Raw genomic sequence first — 16,452 nt, forward strand, 5'->3', positions numbered from 1 at the left:
TCAAGATAAGAATGACCTCATTTATAGGAAAATATCTGAAAACAAATAACAAATAACTTCAGACTTCCTGTGCACTATACAACAAAATGATACAAAAAATGATACAAGACAGCCGGGCAGTCACGTTTCAAAGACTTTTATTTTGAAATAAAAGGGGACAAATATATTAAGATAAAGAGCTAGGATATCAACATAACCCATGGAATGTAAACAATAAATGCATTTAAATTATGTAAAAAAACAACAACAAAGTCAACATATCGATCACCACAATATAGGTTTTGCTTCGAAAAACAAAAAAATAAATAAGGCTTTAAGTTAACAAAAGTTACAAAAAAAACGGCTTGCTGCCGGGTCAAGCTAACAAATAGCTAGAGCGAACGAGAAGCGTTTCCGGACTCCTTCGGGGCAGGTTGAGTTGACTTCACGACAAAAAACAAGCAATGCCGATCTTGCCTGGTTTCATTTGAACTCGCTTGATTTCACCTGCCGCTTGGAGCGTTAGCTAGCTAGCTAGCGTGCAACAGAGGTCGACCTACAAACACATTGTCATCAAGGCAACTCTGATAGATAGAAAAAACAACAACAACTATAAACAAATGGTCACCTGTTACTGAGAAGATAGCGCACAGGGATTGACAGCAGTCCTAATAAATCAAACATGTATGTTTGGAAGATGGAATCTTTCCAACATTGACATTTCTTTTGATAGCTGTGTTTAGCTGCCCACCAATACATGTCTTTATGGACCGCCGCATGCTCACACTGAGGCCACCACTTTGCTTTGTATGCAGACAACAGCAGGTTATTACAGTCAGAGGTGTGAGGCTTCACGGAGAGGAGAGGCGACTCGCTGGGCGCTCACACCGAGCAGAGGACCAACGTCATGGAGCTGCTTTTGGTGTGAGAACTCAGCGAGTCCTGATTTCTGCCAGGCCTAATAGCCAATAAGGCAACATACGCACATATAGAATGCCAAAATAATAATACTCTTCCTCCTTTTCCCTCTCCTCCCCGCGAGCCTTCTTAAAGCTACTGGATAGCGTAAAAACCAAGCAGATGGACATCATGAATGCATAAGTAAAGCATAATTTCCCTGGTATTATAAAAAAACTAAAACAATGCATAAACACAACCACAAATAAAACTGAACGAATTATACAAAAAAGCAATAAATAAGTCTATGAAAGTGTTAAGCTATAACAACTGTAATCATAACACTGTTTTGCCTGTCATGGTTAAAGGCTATGCTAAGCTAAGCTAAACTAAGCTAGGCATTAACAGTACTAGTAGGTTAGGGGGAACTCTAACATCAACTTTGGTAACTAGAGAGTCAGTGGGTCGCCTACACTTTTTGTTTGCTATAAGGCAGTTAAGCTGAATCCTTGCCAAGCAGTAAAAATGGCTGACAAATACAATCACGTGGCCACGGCCATACAACCAAGCCATGAGTCAATCAGTGACAGCATACAGCTAGAGCCCTAATATGACTGGAGAAGTGCTGCAGGCTGGCGTCACTACAAACTGTAAGGAGTAAAAATATGATCTGTTAAAAAAACACATTGCTAAGGATAAAAAAAACAAGTGGATAGCACACCAGTCATACATAGGGCAAACAGCATTCACCTTAAAATCAGGGAACAGGACAAGTTCTCACACAGAACCTACCCACCCAGTAGGAATAGCACAATGCCGAGCTATGCGAAGTATCCTCTAAAAATGGGTATACAACAGTATACAGCAGTAAGAACGGCATAAAAGAACAGCTTTATAAAAATAAGCATCAAACAAAAAAGAAAGGAAAAAAAAAGTCAGCTAAAACTGGACAAACACTGAGCAGCGCTACAACTGCTTGGATGAGGAATGCAATATGCACAAAGTTAGGTACGTTTACCAGGCTAGCTTAAAGGAGGAGCTGAATACCTAATGTTTTAACCCTTTGTGGCTTGTATCTGAACTTGTTTCTGGATCGGACACAAAACCCAACGTCAGATCCTCGTCACATCAACTTAAACAATTAGACTGTTTCTCCCCCCCGGTCCTACTGTAAATCCAGCCCTACAGTAAAACTACTCGTCTGTGACAGACAGCCGGCTGAAGATGGGCAGGCGTCGGCCCTCGAAGCTCGGCGACTCTGTGCCGCTGGAGGAAGAGCTGAGGGAGCAGGAGGAGGTGTAGCCTTCCTCAGAGAGGGAGTCCGCCGACGAGCAGCGCTGGAGGCCGGCCAGGCCGTTCAAGGAGGCCGGCAGCTGCTGGGGGAGGTGGTAAGCGAGGTTCGGGTTTTTGGAGGCGAAAACGGAGGTGGGACACCTGGTGCCGACGGAATCGTTCACGGCGTAGAATCGCAGAGCCGAATCGCCGGCATCCAGGTCGGGGATTCCGGAGAAAGGGTAGGGGCAATGCTTCAGGTTCCCCGGTTTTGGGAAGAGAGGGGAGAGGAGTTCCGGGCTCCCCGCTGAGGAAGGAGGAGGGGAGACGGAAGAGGCCCGGGCGAAGAAGAGGGAGGAAGGCTGCAACTCCTCAACTGGTTGGAAACTCTGTGGAGAGGAGGAGAACCCTGCGAAGCTGAAGCTGTGGCGCAGCAGTGGAGGCCTCATCTTCTGCTTCTGGGGAGGTGCGCCGCCGTTGCCGTCGAGGATCTCGTCAGCGTTGTGGATGAAGTGGCAGCGGGCCCCGTAGGGGCAGAAGCCTATCGTGTGGAAAGTGCGGCACGGCTCCGTCTTGTACTTGGGGTGCCGGCTGAGGCCTCTCATCTCGTCCATGCCGTGGGCGAACTGGCACTTGGCGCCGTACTTGCAGGTCCCGCTCTCCTCGAAGGTGCGGCAGAGTTCGGTCTTGTACCGCGTGGAGATGTGAGGCGAAGGGGCCAGCGGTCTGGAAGCCGAGGGGGAGCCGATGGAGGAGAGGGAGGCGTTGCTGAGGGAGAAGCCCGGTGGTGGCAGCACCAGTTTCGGGGACAAGGTAGCCATCTGGTCCTCTCTGCCTCCCATGCCGCTGCCCTCGATCATGCTGACCGAGCGGTCGACCCTGAAGGGGATGTGGCTGAGCGTGGAGCGGGGAAGCTGACTCTCCCCGCTCCACCCCTGGCTGGAGGCCACGTTGAGCCCCCAGCCGTCTGCTGCGTTAGTCACCTCAGAGCTGCTGCCGCTGTTGTTGTTGTTGTTGTTGTTGTTATTATTGTTATTGTTGTTGTTGAACTTGGAGTTGGGGAGTGTCACGGGGCACAGAGAATGGCGACGCTGGAAGCCCAAGACTCTCTGACTGTGCTGCTGCGGTTGCGGCTGCGAGCCGGTTGACGAGCCATCTGTCGCCTCCAGGCCACGGAAATTCTGTCACACAAAAGGAGAAGAATGGACGTGAGCTTTCTGCATTCCTGGAGCGCTGGAGCGAGACTGGCGGGGCCAAGTCGAGCTGAAAGGAGATTTCTAAAGCAACCCGACTGTTTTAATGTGTAAGGCAGTAAATTAGGCCTCATCAACAGGTTCATTTTCAGTGGAACGTTTTAAAGAGATAAACTTGTTGAATCTGGGCATAACTGGATTTCAAAATAGGATACAAAAAGACAAAAACCCAACTATAAGAATCTTCTTATAGTTGCAGCTAATATGTTTGTGTTTGTTCTATACAGATAATAAAAGAAAACCACGTGCTATTTTTTTAACCCAAAAAAACATAAATACGCGAAACTAAGTACATTTTCTTGTGGTTTCAAACTTGGTGAAACCACAAGAAACAAAACCAAGAATTCAACTTGTTTTCTTGTGATGTCTACAATAATGTTCACGCCCTGAATCTGAAGAATAAAAAAAATACATTTACTGACTGAAAACAATTAAAGGAATTAATGCATTATTAATGAGGCCTAGGTTACATTAAAAAAAGAAGTTAATTATGTCTTATTTCATGCACTTTGTTATATTTTCCCCACATGAAGGAACAGTGGCAGTTCTGTACTCTAGCATTGCCTGAATTGAGAGAAATCGGGTGTTGGCAGTTCTGTATAAAAGGTTGAAATTGTGCTCTCACCTTGAAGAACTCCTCGTCCAGTTCCAGGAAAGGCGTGAGAAAGTCGGAGGGCATGGTTCTCTCCGCTGTCCTCGCCGAGTGAAGGAGGTCTGGTCCCACAGTGGAGGACTAAAAAGTTTCTGGTCTTTGGGGAGCGGAGAAGGCAAAAAAGAAAAGGAGATCTAAGTTTGGCCCTCTGACGGTTGAGAGACTGCTTGTCCCAGGAGTTTAAAGAGGTTTTGGCTTTATGGGGAAGGGAAAGGAGAGAGAAATGAAGGAGTAGTCAGGTCCGTTGAGAAGGAGAGAGGGAGAGAGAAAGAGAGAGAGAGAGCAACGTGACCCCCTCGGAGGAAAGTTCCTCGGCCATCTGTTGGAATCCGCTTAAATAGTTGGGGAAACCCCCCATACCCCCCCCCCCCCCCCCCCCCCCCCCCCCCCCCCCCCCCCCCCCCCCCGCCTGTGTTCCTCAGGGGGCAGGGCAGGGAGTGTGTGTTAATGTGTCTGTGCTGGGGGGAGGGGGTCCTGCATTGTAATGGTGTGCTGGGGGGCAGGGTGGGCACAGAAAGAAGAGATGGGAGTTGAATGAAGGCACTTTTCTACCCATTCATTACCAAATCCTTCAAGATGCATTCTTCTTCTTTTATTTTTGTATTTTTTACCACCCCCCTCACTTTGTTTGGGATCGATACAGATAAGGAGATAATGACGAGTGTTGCACATACCGAAACACATTTAACGTCATTAGTGGAGTTTAAAACATACAGCAAATTGATTAAAAGGTTATTTGACGTAAAACAAAAGTCACAACTCTTATTTACATGTCAGGGTTATTCCTCCAGATGTTTTCATGAACCCTGATTAAGTGAGGGAGTAAATACGCTATATGGTCGAGGAATTGTGCAACACAGTTGATATGAACAAAATGATATTTCGTCATATGGGCTCCTGACAACAATACTTCAAGGCAAGACACTAAAAGCAAAACATTGTTTCACGCACTGGTGAATTCTGAGATTTCGTCCTATTTTGTGTCTATATCTTGTCTCCTTTGAGACTAATGGAAAGAAAACATCCAAAATACACATTGCAGTGTTTATTTCACTACTATTTATGCTACATAAGATAATGCATCATATGCATATTTAAACATTTTAGAAAACTTCAAAGACAAAAAAGTAATTGTCTTAATGTAAGTAATGCACAGGAAGTTTCATGGCGATATATCATTATAATTTTTTGTAACCATATTGTAGTTTTACAATACATATCTTTAATGGCTGAGAGTCTGAGAGTTTTTCTCGGACTCTGAGCCAGAAATCTCCACTTCAGCAGCTTTTACATCCACCAAACGTTCAACTTGTATTCCTCCGTATTCTCCAGGTTTTTACAGAGGGGTTTGTTCAGATATCATTCATAGCCTGATTTATACAACATGTATTGTACTCTAATATGTCAACAAAATGAAACAAGAGTTTGGAACCTGACTTTATCCAACGGAAGTTTCATGGTTGTATCTATTTGATAAACAGTTTACCTGATTCACCTTTAGTGTCTCCCCCCCTAAGAAATCACAATGCAGGAAACCCACCAAATGTAGTTTAACTGAAGGTTTCTGCAAAGTTGAAATATTCCGTTCACGCTATGCTGTTCATCGCTACGCGATGGAAAAGTTGAATTCCAACACATGGAAGTCCAGTACTACTTTAACAACACGCAATCTGGGACAAGAAATACGACTTCTCAAATGGGACGTCGTCTTTTACAAATATCTCAAACCCTTTGAATCAGAATCCACTTTGAACTCTTTATTCTTGTGGAGTTTGTCTTCTGTATCACACCAGTTCTCTCCCACTGTTTCCTCCAAAATGCCCACAGGTGTAAACGGAGTGTGAATGTGTGAGACTGAGGCGTACCCCACCCAGCTTTGTGAGGAGAGCTTTAGTTCTGGAACATTTCTCAGAGTCAGAGATGCCTTAGAGGTACAACGTATACAATGACAAAGTGATTATGTATTGTGTGTGAAAAATGTATTGTTGTTGTCTACATGAGCTAGCATGCTGACCCTCAATGCAATATAACTAAATATAATGAATAAATAAGTCTTTTGTTGCTGTTTGCTGTTTTTAAACTACATCTTTTTACCTTTTTTTTGTAAACATAACTCAATATTTACTTCTTTCTAATGTTGTTTATACTTCCAACATTCTGACAATGTTAATATATTTTACAGTGGAAAAAGTAAAAATGATAGTATTCTCTTTACTAACACGAGAAGATTTGCGACACCTTTCACGACTCATACAAATTAAAATGTCACGCTTCATATTCCACATTCATGGCCTCCTGTGTATATGACAAAAGAACAAGTTCTGACATGCGGGTCAGCGGTGATCCATCCACTCCCTCAAGCGGTGACGTTTTTCATCGTCACGGCTCGCCGTTTCCAAGCTTGTTGTTGTGTTCAAATGCAAATGGAGGTCAGCGAGGATGGTTCAAAAGCTAGCAGGGTGGAGAAGTGTCGACCGTTCCACAGTTAACTCGTGGGACCAAACTGGTTTGAATGGTGTCGACGTGAGAGTTCCAACTCGGGTGCAGGATTGTGCTCCCAGCCACAAAAGCCAGCCACAACAACTCAAAGGTGTCATCTGTTTCGACATTTTTCATTAACAATATTTGTGAAAAATATAAATCTGCTGCGCTCTCCCAATCGCTTCATCTCTATTACCGGCCTCTCAAGTATACCCATGTCAAGCATGTCAGAGTTGTGGCGTACGAAAAGTAATGCACTCTCACCCCAGAACAACAAACTTTTCACCCAGGAGGCCTCCGTTCGTGTCCTGCGCGAGACCACAAGTCAACGTTAATTTAAGTAACGCCACTTCCGTAAATATTGTAACCTAAACAACCATCTTTTTCAAACTGTATGTATGTAAAGAACATTTTGTACAATTTCAAACAAATTTGACTCAAATCATTAGAAATTCAAAATAAACCAGGAAGTGTATTCTCCGCTCAATAATTGCCCCGTCCAGAGAGTTGGGAGTCATTAGCTTGTTTGTTGACATCAGGTTCCAGCTAAGGCTGACACTTTGATCTGGTTGTGTATTGTACCCTTGACGCGTTCTACAGTGGGGTCAACGGTGCATTTCAAACAGCACTGCTGGTCACTTGTTGGTGCTGTGCATTGTGCCTCCGTATGGCGACAGTTGACCTTTAGTAAATCAACAGTTTGATGTCTGGATTGTTTGTGGCTCCGCAAACTGATTGACGGTTCATAAAAAAAAAAAGAGGCTGCAGAGGCAAACTGTAAAACACGCAACAGACATTTCTTATCACAACGCCTCACTGATACGTTACTGCGGTGTGTTCGGGGTTAAATAACTGTAATCCCGTGTGGTTTCCTCCCTGTGGTCGCTTGGTTTGGTAACAGGCGGACTGTCGTTATGTCTCTCTACCTTTTCTGTACTTGTTTCTACCTCTTTCCCTTTTTTTTATCGCGTACCCTCGTCAACACATTTCTTTTTTCACCACACCTCATATTATTTAAGTCATTTACATCCGTCAGAGTAGACACATTTAGCATTTGAAATATTGTTTCTGATCGATCATGGAAATTAATCAGTTACCCCTCTCTCTCTCTCCCTCTCTCGCTCTCTCTCTCTCTCAGTTGTTGTGGTCTAGTGACAGAGCAACTGCTTACATAACCAACATAACTGTCTGTGGCTGTGTGATGTGTGTGTGTATGATGTGTGTGTATGTGTGTTTGTGTGTATGATGTGTGTGTACGTGCGTTTGTGTGTATGATGTGTGTATGTGTGTTTGTGTGTATGTGTGTGTTTGTGCATATGATGTGTATGATGTGTGTGTGTGTTAGTAGGTGCCATAGTTCTAACTGAGCTCTTAACACGGCAAAATAAAATGAATATTCTACAATATTCACATTTACATGCAATAAATATTAGTGGAATATTAGTGTGTAGCTGATGCCAGGCAAAGTTGTGCTAAAAAAACGCCACTCTGCTTCTACAGTGTATCATTTAAAAAAGCATCTATTCAAATGAGGTAACGTCTGAGTAGAGAATAAGTAAACAAGAGGACGAATATGAGCAAGAACAACTTCCAATTTTTGTCGGCCGTCAAATAAGTTTTGCATGTCCGTCTGTGAAATATGAACATACATCTGAATGTTCTTTGAACAGGTTCCACAAAATAAACACGATGAGCCACGCTTTTTGTTTTTGGCCAATTCCTTTGAATTCCTCCTGCAGCACCCCGTAGACTGTGAAAGGACGGCCTCCGTAACAGAGCTCTGAGGCACCGCATGAGCGGAACGTCCCACCGACACCATCGTTCCTCGTGTCTACATTGTCACATCATTATTGGTGGCTCACTTTAACTCTGGCTGGGAAATGCCACCCCCCCCCCGGCGTGTCGGTTAACGGGGCTTTGGGTGGAGACGAGGGAGGAGCCCGCTTCACAGAGGCTGTCGGCTGACACAGAAACACAAACTACTGCAGAGAAACATTAAACAGACGGCTCACAGATGATGTTAAAAGGTTTGGTTCTGTTTTTGGAGGTTGGACCCCGAGGGTGGAGATAGCAGGCATTCCGGTTCCCTCAAGGCTGCAATGTGCAAGATGCTCCGAAACAAAGCATTTCTCCACCACACTGGGTCCATACAATCTAAATATACATCCACCCGCTAGGTATAAAATGGCCAACTACTAACTAACAGCAGGGCCAGCATACGCCATAAACTGCTGACACGGTGTTTGCTTGTGGTCCATGAACACTTTGGTTGCTTTGTGTGTTTACCAAAAACAAAAGGAAATCCCAAGCTGCCAGAAGTGAACAACACTTTTAATTTGAGCTAACTGCTGACTGAAGGTTCGCCCAGCCAGGGGCGGGGGGGTGGGGGTGGGGGGGGGGGGGGGGGTCACCCAAGAAACAAACTCCAAGCTATCTCTGCAGTACATCATGCAAAATATGAACATGAGCCACGTGGCTGTGATAAATTCATCTTTGTTCAATTTCCCCCAAATCATTTAGAAAAAGATAATAACTACGACAAAACACACGTCGTCAGTGTAAAGCTAAACTTATTTAGGCTATGAAGTTATTAAGTTATTAAGTAGTTGTGAAAATAAAATGTCTATGAAATATACTGTAGACTTCTCTCTGCTTTGTTACATGCACACACACACACACACACACACACACACACACACACACACACACACACACACACACACACACACACACACAATCTCAAAAAGACTCTCTTCTCTGTCTTCTTTCTCTCTCTCTCGCTCTCTCTCTTTCTCTCTCTCTCTCTCTCTCTCTCACACACACGCACACACCCCAGCGTGGTGGTTGGCCCCCTGTCTGAGCCTGTCTTGGCCTCTTTGTTGAGGCCAGCAGGACAAGAGCTCCATTGTCCAGAAGCTTCTCCATATGTCCCCATACACACCACAGTGGAGCATTATGGACAATACCAGCACACAGGATCGGATCCCACTGCCCTCTGAGGCCTAATCAGGGACATGAGCCCGTCCTGAGCTCCACGCCGCACCGAAACAGACGGGTCGAATGGGATCATTTGATGATACTATAGGTCTGTGAGTGTGAATTGTGTATTTTGTATTTATTGGTTCACTTTGGTGGGGCCGGTGCACGTTGATGACAACATCACTGTAAATGCGCCAGAGTTTGCCAAGAGGCTATTTTTCAACAACAAAAAACAACAGAATAGAAAAATAAAATTACAAAAGTCATCAATCAAAACAACACACGATAAGTAAACACATGATGGGATACTAGTGTTGACAGAAACGAGGACGAAAGACTCAACTGTGCTTCATTGTTTGACACTAAAAACATACAGAGCAGAAGCACAAATCATACAATCGGAACAATGAAAAAAAGACATGCGTGCAGGTAGACGAGGGACTTCAATTGCGAGATAGACATCAAAGCCCCATCTTGAGCTCGCCAGTGGTGCACGCAGCAGAACGACCTATGAACGGGCCTTTTTACGCCTGGAACCGAGGGCGTCTGACATAACTTGACACGGCGTACAGCACGTGACCATTTTGCAGCTGTTGGAAAGCCAGATACCCCTCTCCTGTTTGTCTTCTGAGGTTTCGAGATGCATCAGGTGTAAAACTCAAAAGCGACACATTATTGTTATGGCTATTCAGCCTGCATAACTAAACATGAAAGAGCTCATTAAAAGCACTCTTTATAATTGCTCTTTGAGTGCATCCGCTTACATGTAACGTCGCAGTTCTACACAAGCTTTTCCCTTCCTGAATAAAAGCACATTGATCGCCATCTCCTCCCCACCTGTCCATTGTCATGGACGTCGGCTCTCTCAGGTCATTTCCATGGCAAGTGGCCCGTTGTGGCTACCTGCGGTGTTTGTTTGTCCTGCCGGTACTTAGCTCCCACTTTGCTCCCTGCATTGATATGAATGAGGGCCGTAGCCATCGGATGTCCACCGGCCTTGTTTCCTCATGTCTTATCAGTGTGTGAGCGGGACACTTTGCTGTCACACCGTACCAACAAAAATATAGCTGCGTTCAAATTGTCAAAAAAAAGATGTTCTGTTGTCTTCCAATAAAGTTGGAATTGGGATGCTGCCTCTGTAAATGATTGTAACCTTTCTAGACTGACATTCAACACTTCACGCAATGACAAGCTCACAACTTGTGACAGATGCTGACATTTTGCTTTTTTTCCCCTTTTTTTTTTCGTGAGATTATGTTCTTGGCATTTCTGTCTCGGTCAGATGGCAGGGGAGAGAGAGAGAGAGAGAGAGAGAGAGAGAGAGAGAGAGAGAGAGGTATTGAATGCATCAGGGCGCATTGCAGTTCAACGTCAACACTGACTTTTCGTCTCACACGGGAAATCAAAAGCGATCTTGTGGCTGAAATATCGCTGCTTGTTTTGGATACCTCACACATCCCTCCCACCCTGCGTGGGCTTTTACGGTCTTGAAACTTCCTCGTTCACGATTGTGTACATAACATAGATTTTCGTGCCGATACCTAAGGAATTGCGGCGCATTCGTTTTCGTAGGTCCAGCTGAAGATGCTGGATGAGACTAGCCCGTCAAGTCATGTTGCATGCGCCTTTGCTCTCAGGCGGGCACAGGTAGTACTGGTAAAATCATTGTAAATCTTAAATCTTATTGTAAGGTCCACGGGGCATTTAATTACGCATGGCTATACCGAGAAAGGACACGGACCTCAAGTGTGACCGACTTTCCACCGTCGCTCCATTCGGTCTCCACCGTGTTTCTCGTGCGCTGCAGTCCTCTTCCACCGGTTCCATTTGATGGCGGCAGCAGTAACTGGTGAACGGAGCACAAAGCACAAGTGCAGTTGCTGTTACCTGCAGCGAAACTGAGTTTAGGGTGGCTGTTAACTGCCGATGAGAGTTTTACAAATGTATGACTAATAATAATAATAATAATAATAATAACACCGTTTTCTTTTGGGATCAAGTGGCTGACTCATAAGCCGTCCTTCAAAGTGAAATCAGGAGCAAAGGAGCGGCCCTATCATGCGCTGCTGATACATGATGCTCATTCTGTGCCGGGAGACGGTGAGTGTTTTGCTCTTTCTGCCGCCACCAACAGCATTCTGTATACATGCCAATAAAGCACACCAGGAACACAGCAGCTGATTTACGGGTCATCTTCTAAAGTGGCAGGAAATATTGCCAGCCCCGATAAGAGATTTTTAAACGGACGATTAAAGTGCAAAAGTTATAGAGATTAATGGTGACTGCAGTTGAGGAATGATCACATAGCCGACCACGGGCAGTTAGGGACCGTAATACAGAGATGGATAAATCACCGCGCGGGGACCTGACTCCGGTGAGGTCGCACAAACAACGGCGTCACGAAACAAGAAGGATATTTCACTTGGTTCTTTGGCCTCGTTCCACCCATCGAGCCAGCTTCCTCTCTTCTCATAGTATTTCTTCCCCTCAGGTTTTATTTCACCCACGAAAAAGAACGACAGGCTCATCCAGCTCCCAGGTCCCCTGATCTGTGAGGCGCTTGTGCAACATTTTGATTGAGACCAACAGAAGCTCGTAAGAGTCGAGAAAAAAAAACTTAACTCAACAGGTTGGACTACGGAGTCCGAGCCAACCTGTTGGTTCAAATGGCACATGGAAATATAAACGCCTTCGCTGTGAACTGCAGACATAATTAGCGAGCAAAAGTCAATTCTGTTTTATTCGGGCCCAATATCACAACTCAGAGATTTGCCACAAAGTCAATAACAATCTGCACAGCATACGCCACCCTCTGTAGTTAAGACGCTCGATTCGGACACGGAAAAACTATAAATGGAAAAAACATCGGGGTCACTCTCCATGGACGGACCGACATAGCCACGTGATTGATGACGATATTATGGTTTGGAAAATACTGAGCATCTGGATCAACAGTGGAGAAGATTACATAATTGGAGCGGTTTGAGAAATTATTCTGTGACATTATTTTCTATTGATATCTTATATGGCCTTTCTAAAATCCAGTGTAACTGAACACTGTTACTCCTCCGAGGGTATTGTTAGCCCCTGCCATCGCAGCCCAACACATGAAGGTTCTCTTCGACCATGACCGCCTCTTTCTCCATTCAGGTCCAGGTCTACAGCCACGCTCCCCTTCCCTCCCTCTGATCCTCCACCAGGCCGTATGGCTCCTTAAACCCTTTCAATTGACCAACTGGACCCAACCCCCACTCTGTAACACACACACGCACGCACGCACGCACGCACGCACGCACGCACGCACGCACGCACGCACGCACGCACACACACACACACACACACACACACACACACACACAGACACACACACACACACACACACACACACAGACACACACACACACGCACACACACACAGACACACACACACACACACACACACGCACACACCCACGCACGCACGCACGCACGCACGCACGCACACACACACACACAGACACACACACACACACACACACACACAGACACACACACACACGCACACACACACAGACACACACACACACACACACACACGCACCCACGCACGCAAGCACACACACACACACACAGACACACACACACACAGACAGAGACACACACACGCACACATACACAGACACACACATACACACACACGCACGCACACACACACAGATACACACACACACACACACATGCACACACACACGCACACACACACACACACACAGACACACACACACGCACACACAGACACACACACACGCACACACACACGCACACACACACGCACACACACGATCTCTCTCTCTCCACCAACAAGGAATCCCTGACTTCCCCTCTTCAGTTCACTTTCGAGGAGGGAAACAGCGGCCGGTCCTGCTTCCTGGAACAATGTCCAAAGAAAGTGTGTGTGTGTGTGTGTGTGTGTGTGTGTGTCTGTGTGTGTGTGAGAGAGTGTTTGAGGGGAGGAGGAGGGTGGTGGGTGAGCAGAGTGTTAAGAGCGTCCACTGGATTATGTTTCGACAAAAGAATGGACCCCCCTGCTGCTGTAATTTTCCCGCCAGTCAGTTTCCTGTTTCCTGGAATCTGGCAGCGTGTCTCACACACCCACCCACACCCACACACACACACACACACACACACACACACTGGCCACTTGGTGCCAGCTGCTCACTATGATGCAACAGCAGAGTGACCAGCAAGCCCTCGGGGCATCTGGTTAATAAAGACTTCCTTTCATCACGTCCCTGGGAACATAATCCATACACTATTTCATCACGTCGCTCGGAAATCGCCTTAAAAACAGAGAATTTGCAGAATCCTTTTCACCCGGTGACAATAATAAAAAGATTAGTTTCCGCATTGAAGCTGTCCGTGTTTTGCATACTCACAGCATGTTCAGCACATGGTTTATTATTTGAATAGTTGGCAGTGAAACACGATTAGATATTTTCGCTAGTTTCAAATTACAAAGGCAACCACTCTTTATAATAATATTTATTCATATTCATAATAAGAAAGCAAGTGTAAAGCAATGTGTTTCTTATGAAGCTATCGCGGCCTCTTCCCAATATTACGCGGGAAAATAGAAAGCTCACCACCAGTGAGAAAGATAAGGCTTGTTTCTTGTTTCTCAACCAGCAGCTACAGAGATGCTGGTATGGTTGGAAGTGTGTGTGTGTGAGTCATCGAGGCAACATCCCGTTGGAGGAAGCTTTGGTGTTCTTCGCCGTTTACTTCTCTCACCAACGGACACGTCTCAGGACGAAACGTTACAGGTGTGTGTTGTGATCAAAATAAGGGCCGAACATGGGCGGCGGAAACAAGGGGAGGTTGTGTGCGTGTGTGTGTGTGTGTGTGTGTGTGTAGGAAGAGGGGAATGCAGTGTGATCCCGAGATCGCAAGATGGCCTTTAGTTTGCCATTGAACATCTGGTCATATGAGTAAAACATGCAGCTGCAAATACAAGGTTGCCACAGCAAAGTCAGAATGAGAGGGCTGACAAGTGGACGCTCCCTGAAGCGCTCTAGACGTCTCTAAAAATAATCACACGGCCAAAAGCTCCCGCAGCTTTAAGGGCATCCGCTAATGTGCGGACAAGTGTGTGACACTGTGCATGGCATGCTGGGGATGCTGCGAGGACACTCAAATGTTCATTGCAAATGCTTATGTGGACAAATGTCCGACACACACACACACGCGCACACACGCGCACACACGCGCACACACACACACACACACACACACACACACACACACACACACACACACACACACACACACACACACCTTCAATGCCAAACTGTTAACTGCCACAACTGGTGGATGGTTGTTAAGGTGTGTGTGTGCGAGAGACAGACTGGACCTTGTTCACTTCAGACAGCCCCAGTCTGCTGATACAGTGTGAAGTAACACACACACACACACACACATGCACACACCGGGTCTGGGTGTGAGTCTTAAGCGCTGTTGTATGGCACTAAATGAGACCAGTCTCCTCAGCAGCTGCTGCTATGTTATTTAAACAGGGGTAGTCGTTGTGTGTGTGTGTGTGTGTGTGTGTGTGTGTGTGTACACTTTTTGCCCTTAGCTGTCAGTCATTAACGCTATTTTGTTTTTGAATGACATCACATAGTCAGGACAGCTAGCAGGGGGGAGGGATATACGGTTTATTAGTGGTTTTGTTAATAGAGTGAAGAAACATCAGCGCTCCCGTAAACGCTACGAAGACCAATTAACATGTTGCGAAAGGTTTCAATGGCTTCAGCGTCGCAATACCGCCAACTACAGCCGTGTACATTCGGATATAAGTTGTGCGTCAATGAACAAAAACCATGTGGAACACATGCACCTGTGTTACAGACATGAACAGTTGCTTCTGTCACTCTGGTTTGAGTTACAGACGGAACATCTTGTGAATGCCCGCTGTCTCTGGAACAGACTCGGAAGTCCCCGGCGTCGGACTTTCCCCTCTCAGAACCATGAAGTACATTTAATCTGATTTGATACAGAGGGATTTACATGCTAAACTTAATAAAGCACATTGTGTGTGTTATAATTTGACAGAACATGTAGATTATGGTTCTGGTTTGACCTCGTAGTTGAAAATTCAAATGACACCAAGATAGTTTCATTTTACTGTATTTCGAACTCGTTTCTTTTCTCCGTAAAGCAGCGCTGTCTTGTTTTACAAGAAACACATTCATAAAGCAGAATGAGCATCGTTTTTTCTTACCCCCTTTCCGTACTATGCAGAACTCGCACTGGCATTGCAGGAATGTGGGCTGAGGACCAGTATAGTATGAGGTTAGAGGGGTTAAAAGTCCCCATCCCTTTTATATTGTGCAACACAGCCTCATTGTCCCATTCAGCTGCTGTGATGGTGTCCTCCAAGTGTCTGATGTGGCTTTAAAAAAGTCCACTGAGCTCCAGGACGACGCCGACTCACCAGTCGATATCTATATATTATATTATATTTGATATACTCAATCGATATCTGATATGGAGTCTGGCTGCCGAGTTATTGACATCATAAACAGGCTGTTTTCTGAACTGAATGAAATGGACTGAATCTCCCTGGACCAACTCCACAGTAAAGACCTGGTGTGCAAAGCTATGGGCTTAAAGAGCTTTCCAAATGATGACTTTAAAAGAAAACGCAGACTCCCAATTTTACAGGAGAGTTTTGTTCTGTGTCCTCATGCAATGGTTCATATGGTACCTTATGGAAAAGTTACTCCACCAAATCCTGTTTTTCCTCCCGGGTTTTTTGCATCCTGGTTCACGGATACGTGGATTACATACGATTCCGTCTCCTGGGACATCTAGCTGCGAACTCTGTATAAAAATAGCTTGCACGACAGAGTAAAGCCGTTGTATCCGACCTGATTTTCATCGCTAGCTTGTTGCGCTGAA

General features: G+C 45.5%; 1 protein-coding gene across 1 annotated transcript; it reads right to left on the reverse strand.

Annotated features, from left to right (window-relative positions):
* Positions 1 to 120: 120 nt before the first annotated feature.
* On the reverse strand, positions 121 to 4,381 carry LOC117728068 (mRNA decay activator protein ZFP36). The gene is made up of 2 exons (XM_034528780.1): positions 4,027 to 4,381; positions 121 to 3,329 (listed from the first exon to the last, which is right to left on the reverse strand). The coding sequence occupies exons 1-2, from the start codon at positions 4,078 to 4,080 to the stop codon at positions 2,070 to 2,072; spliced, it is 1,314 nt and encodes a 437-aa protein (XP_034384671.1). The 5' UTR covers positions 4,081 to 4,381; the 3' UTR covers positions 121 to 2,069.
* Positions 4,382 to 16,452: the final 12,071 nt, after the last annotated feature.

This window comes from Cyclopterus lumpus, chromosome 25 (genome assembly GCF_009769545.1).
Source record: "Cyclopterus lumpus isolate fCycLum1 chromosome 25, fCycLum1.pri, whole genome shotgun sequence".
NCBI classification, from domain to species: Eukaryota; Metazoa; Chordata; class Actinopteri; order Perciformes; family Cyclopteridae; genus Cyclopterus; species Cyclopterus lumpus.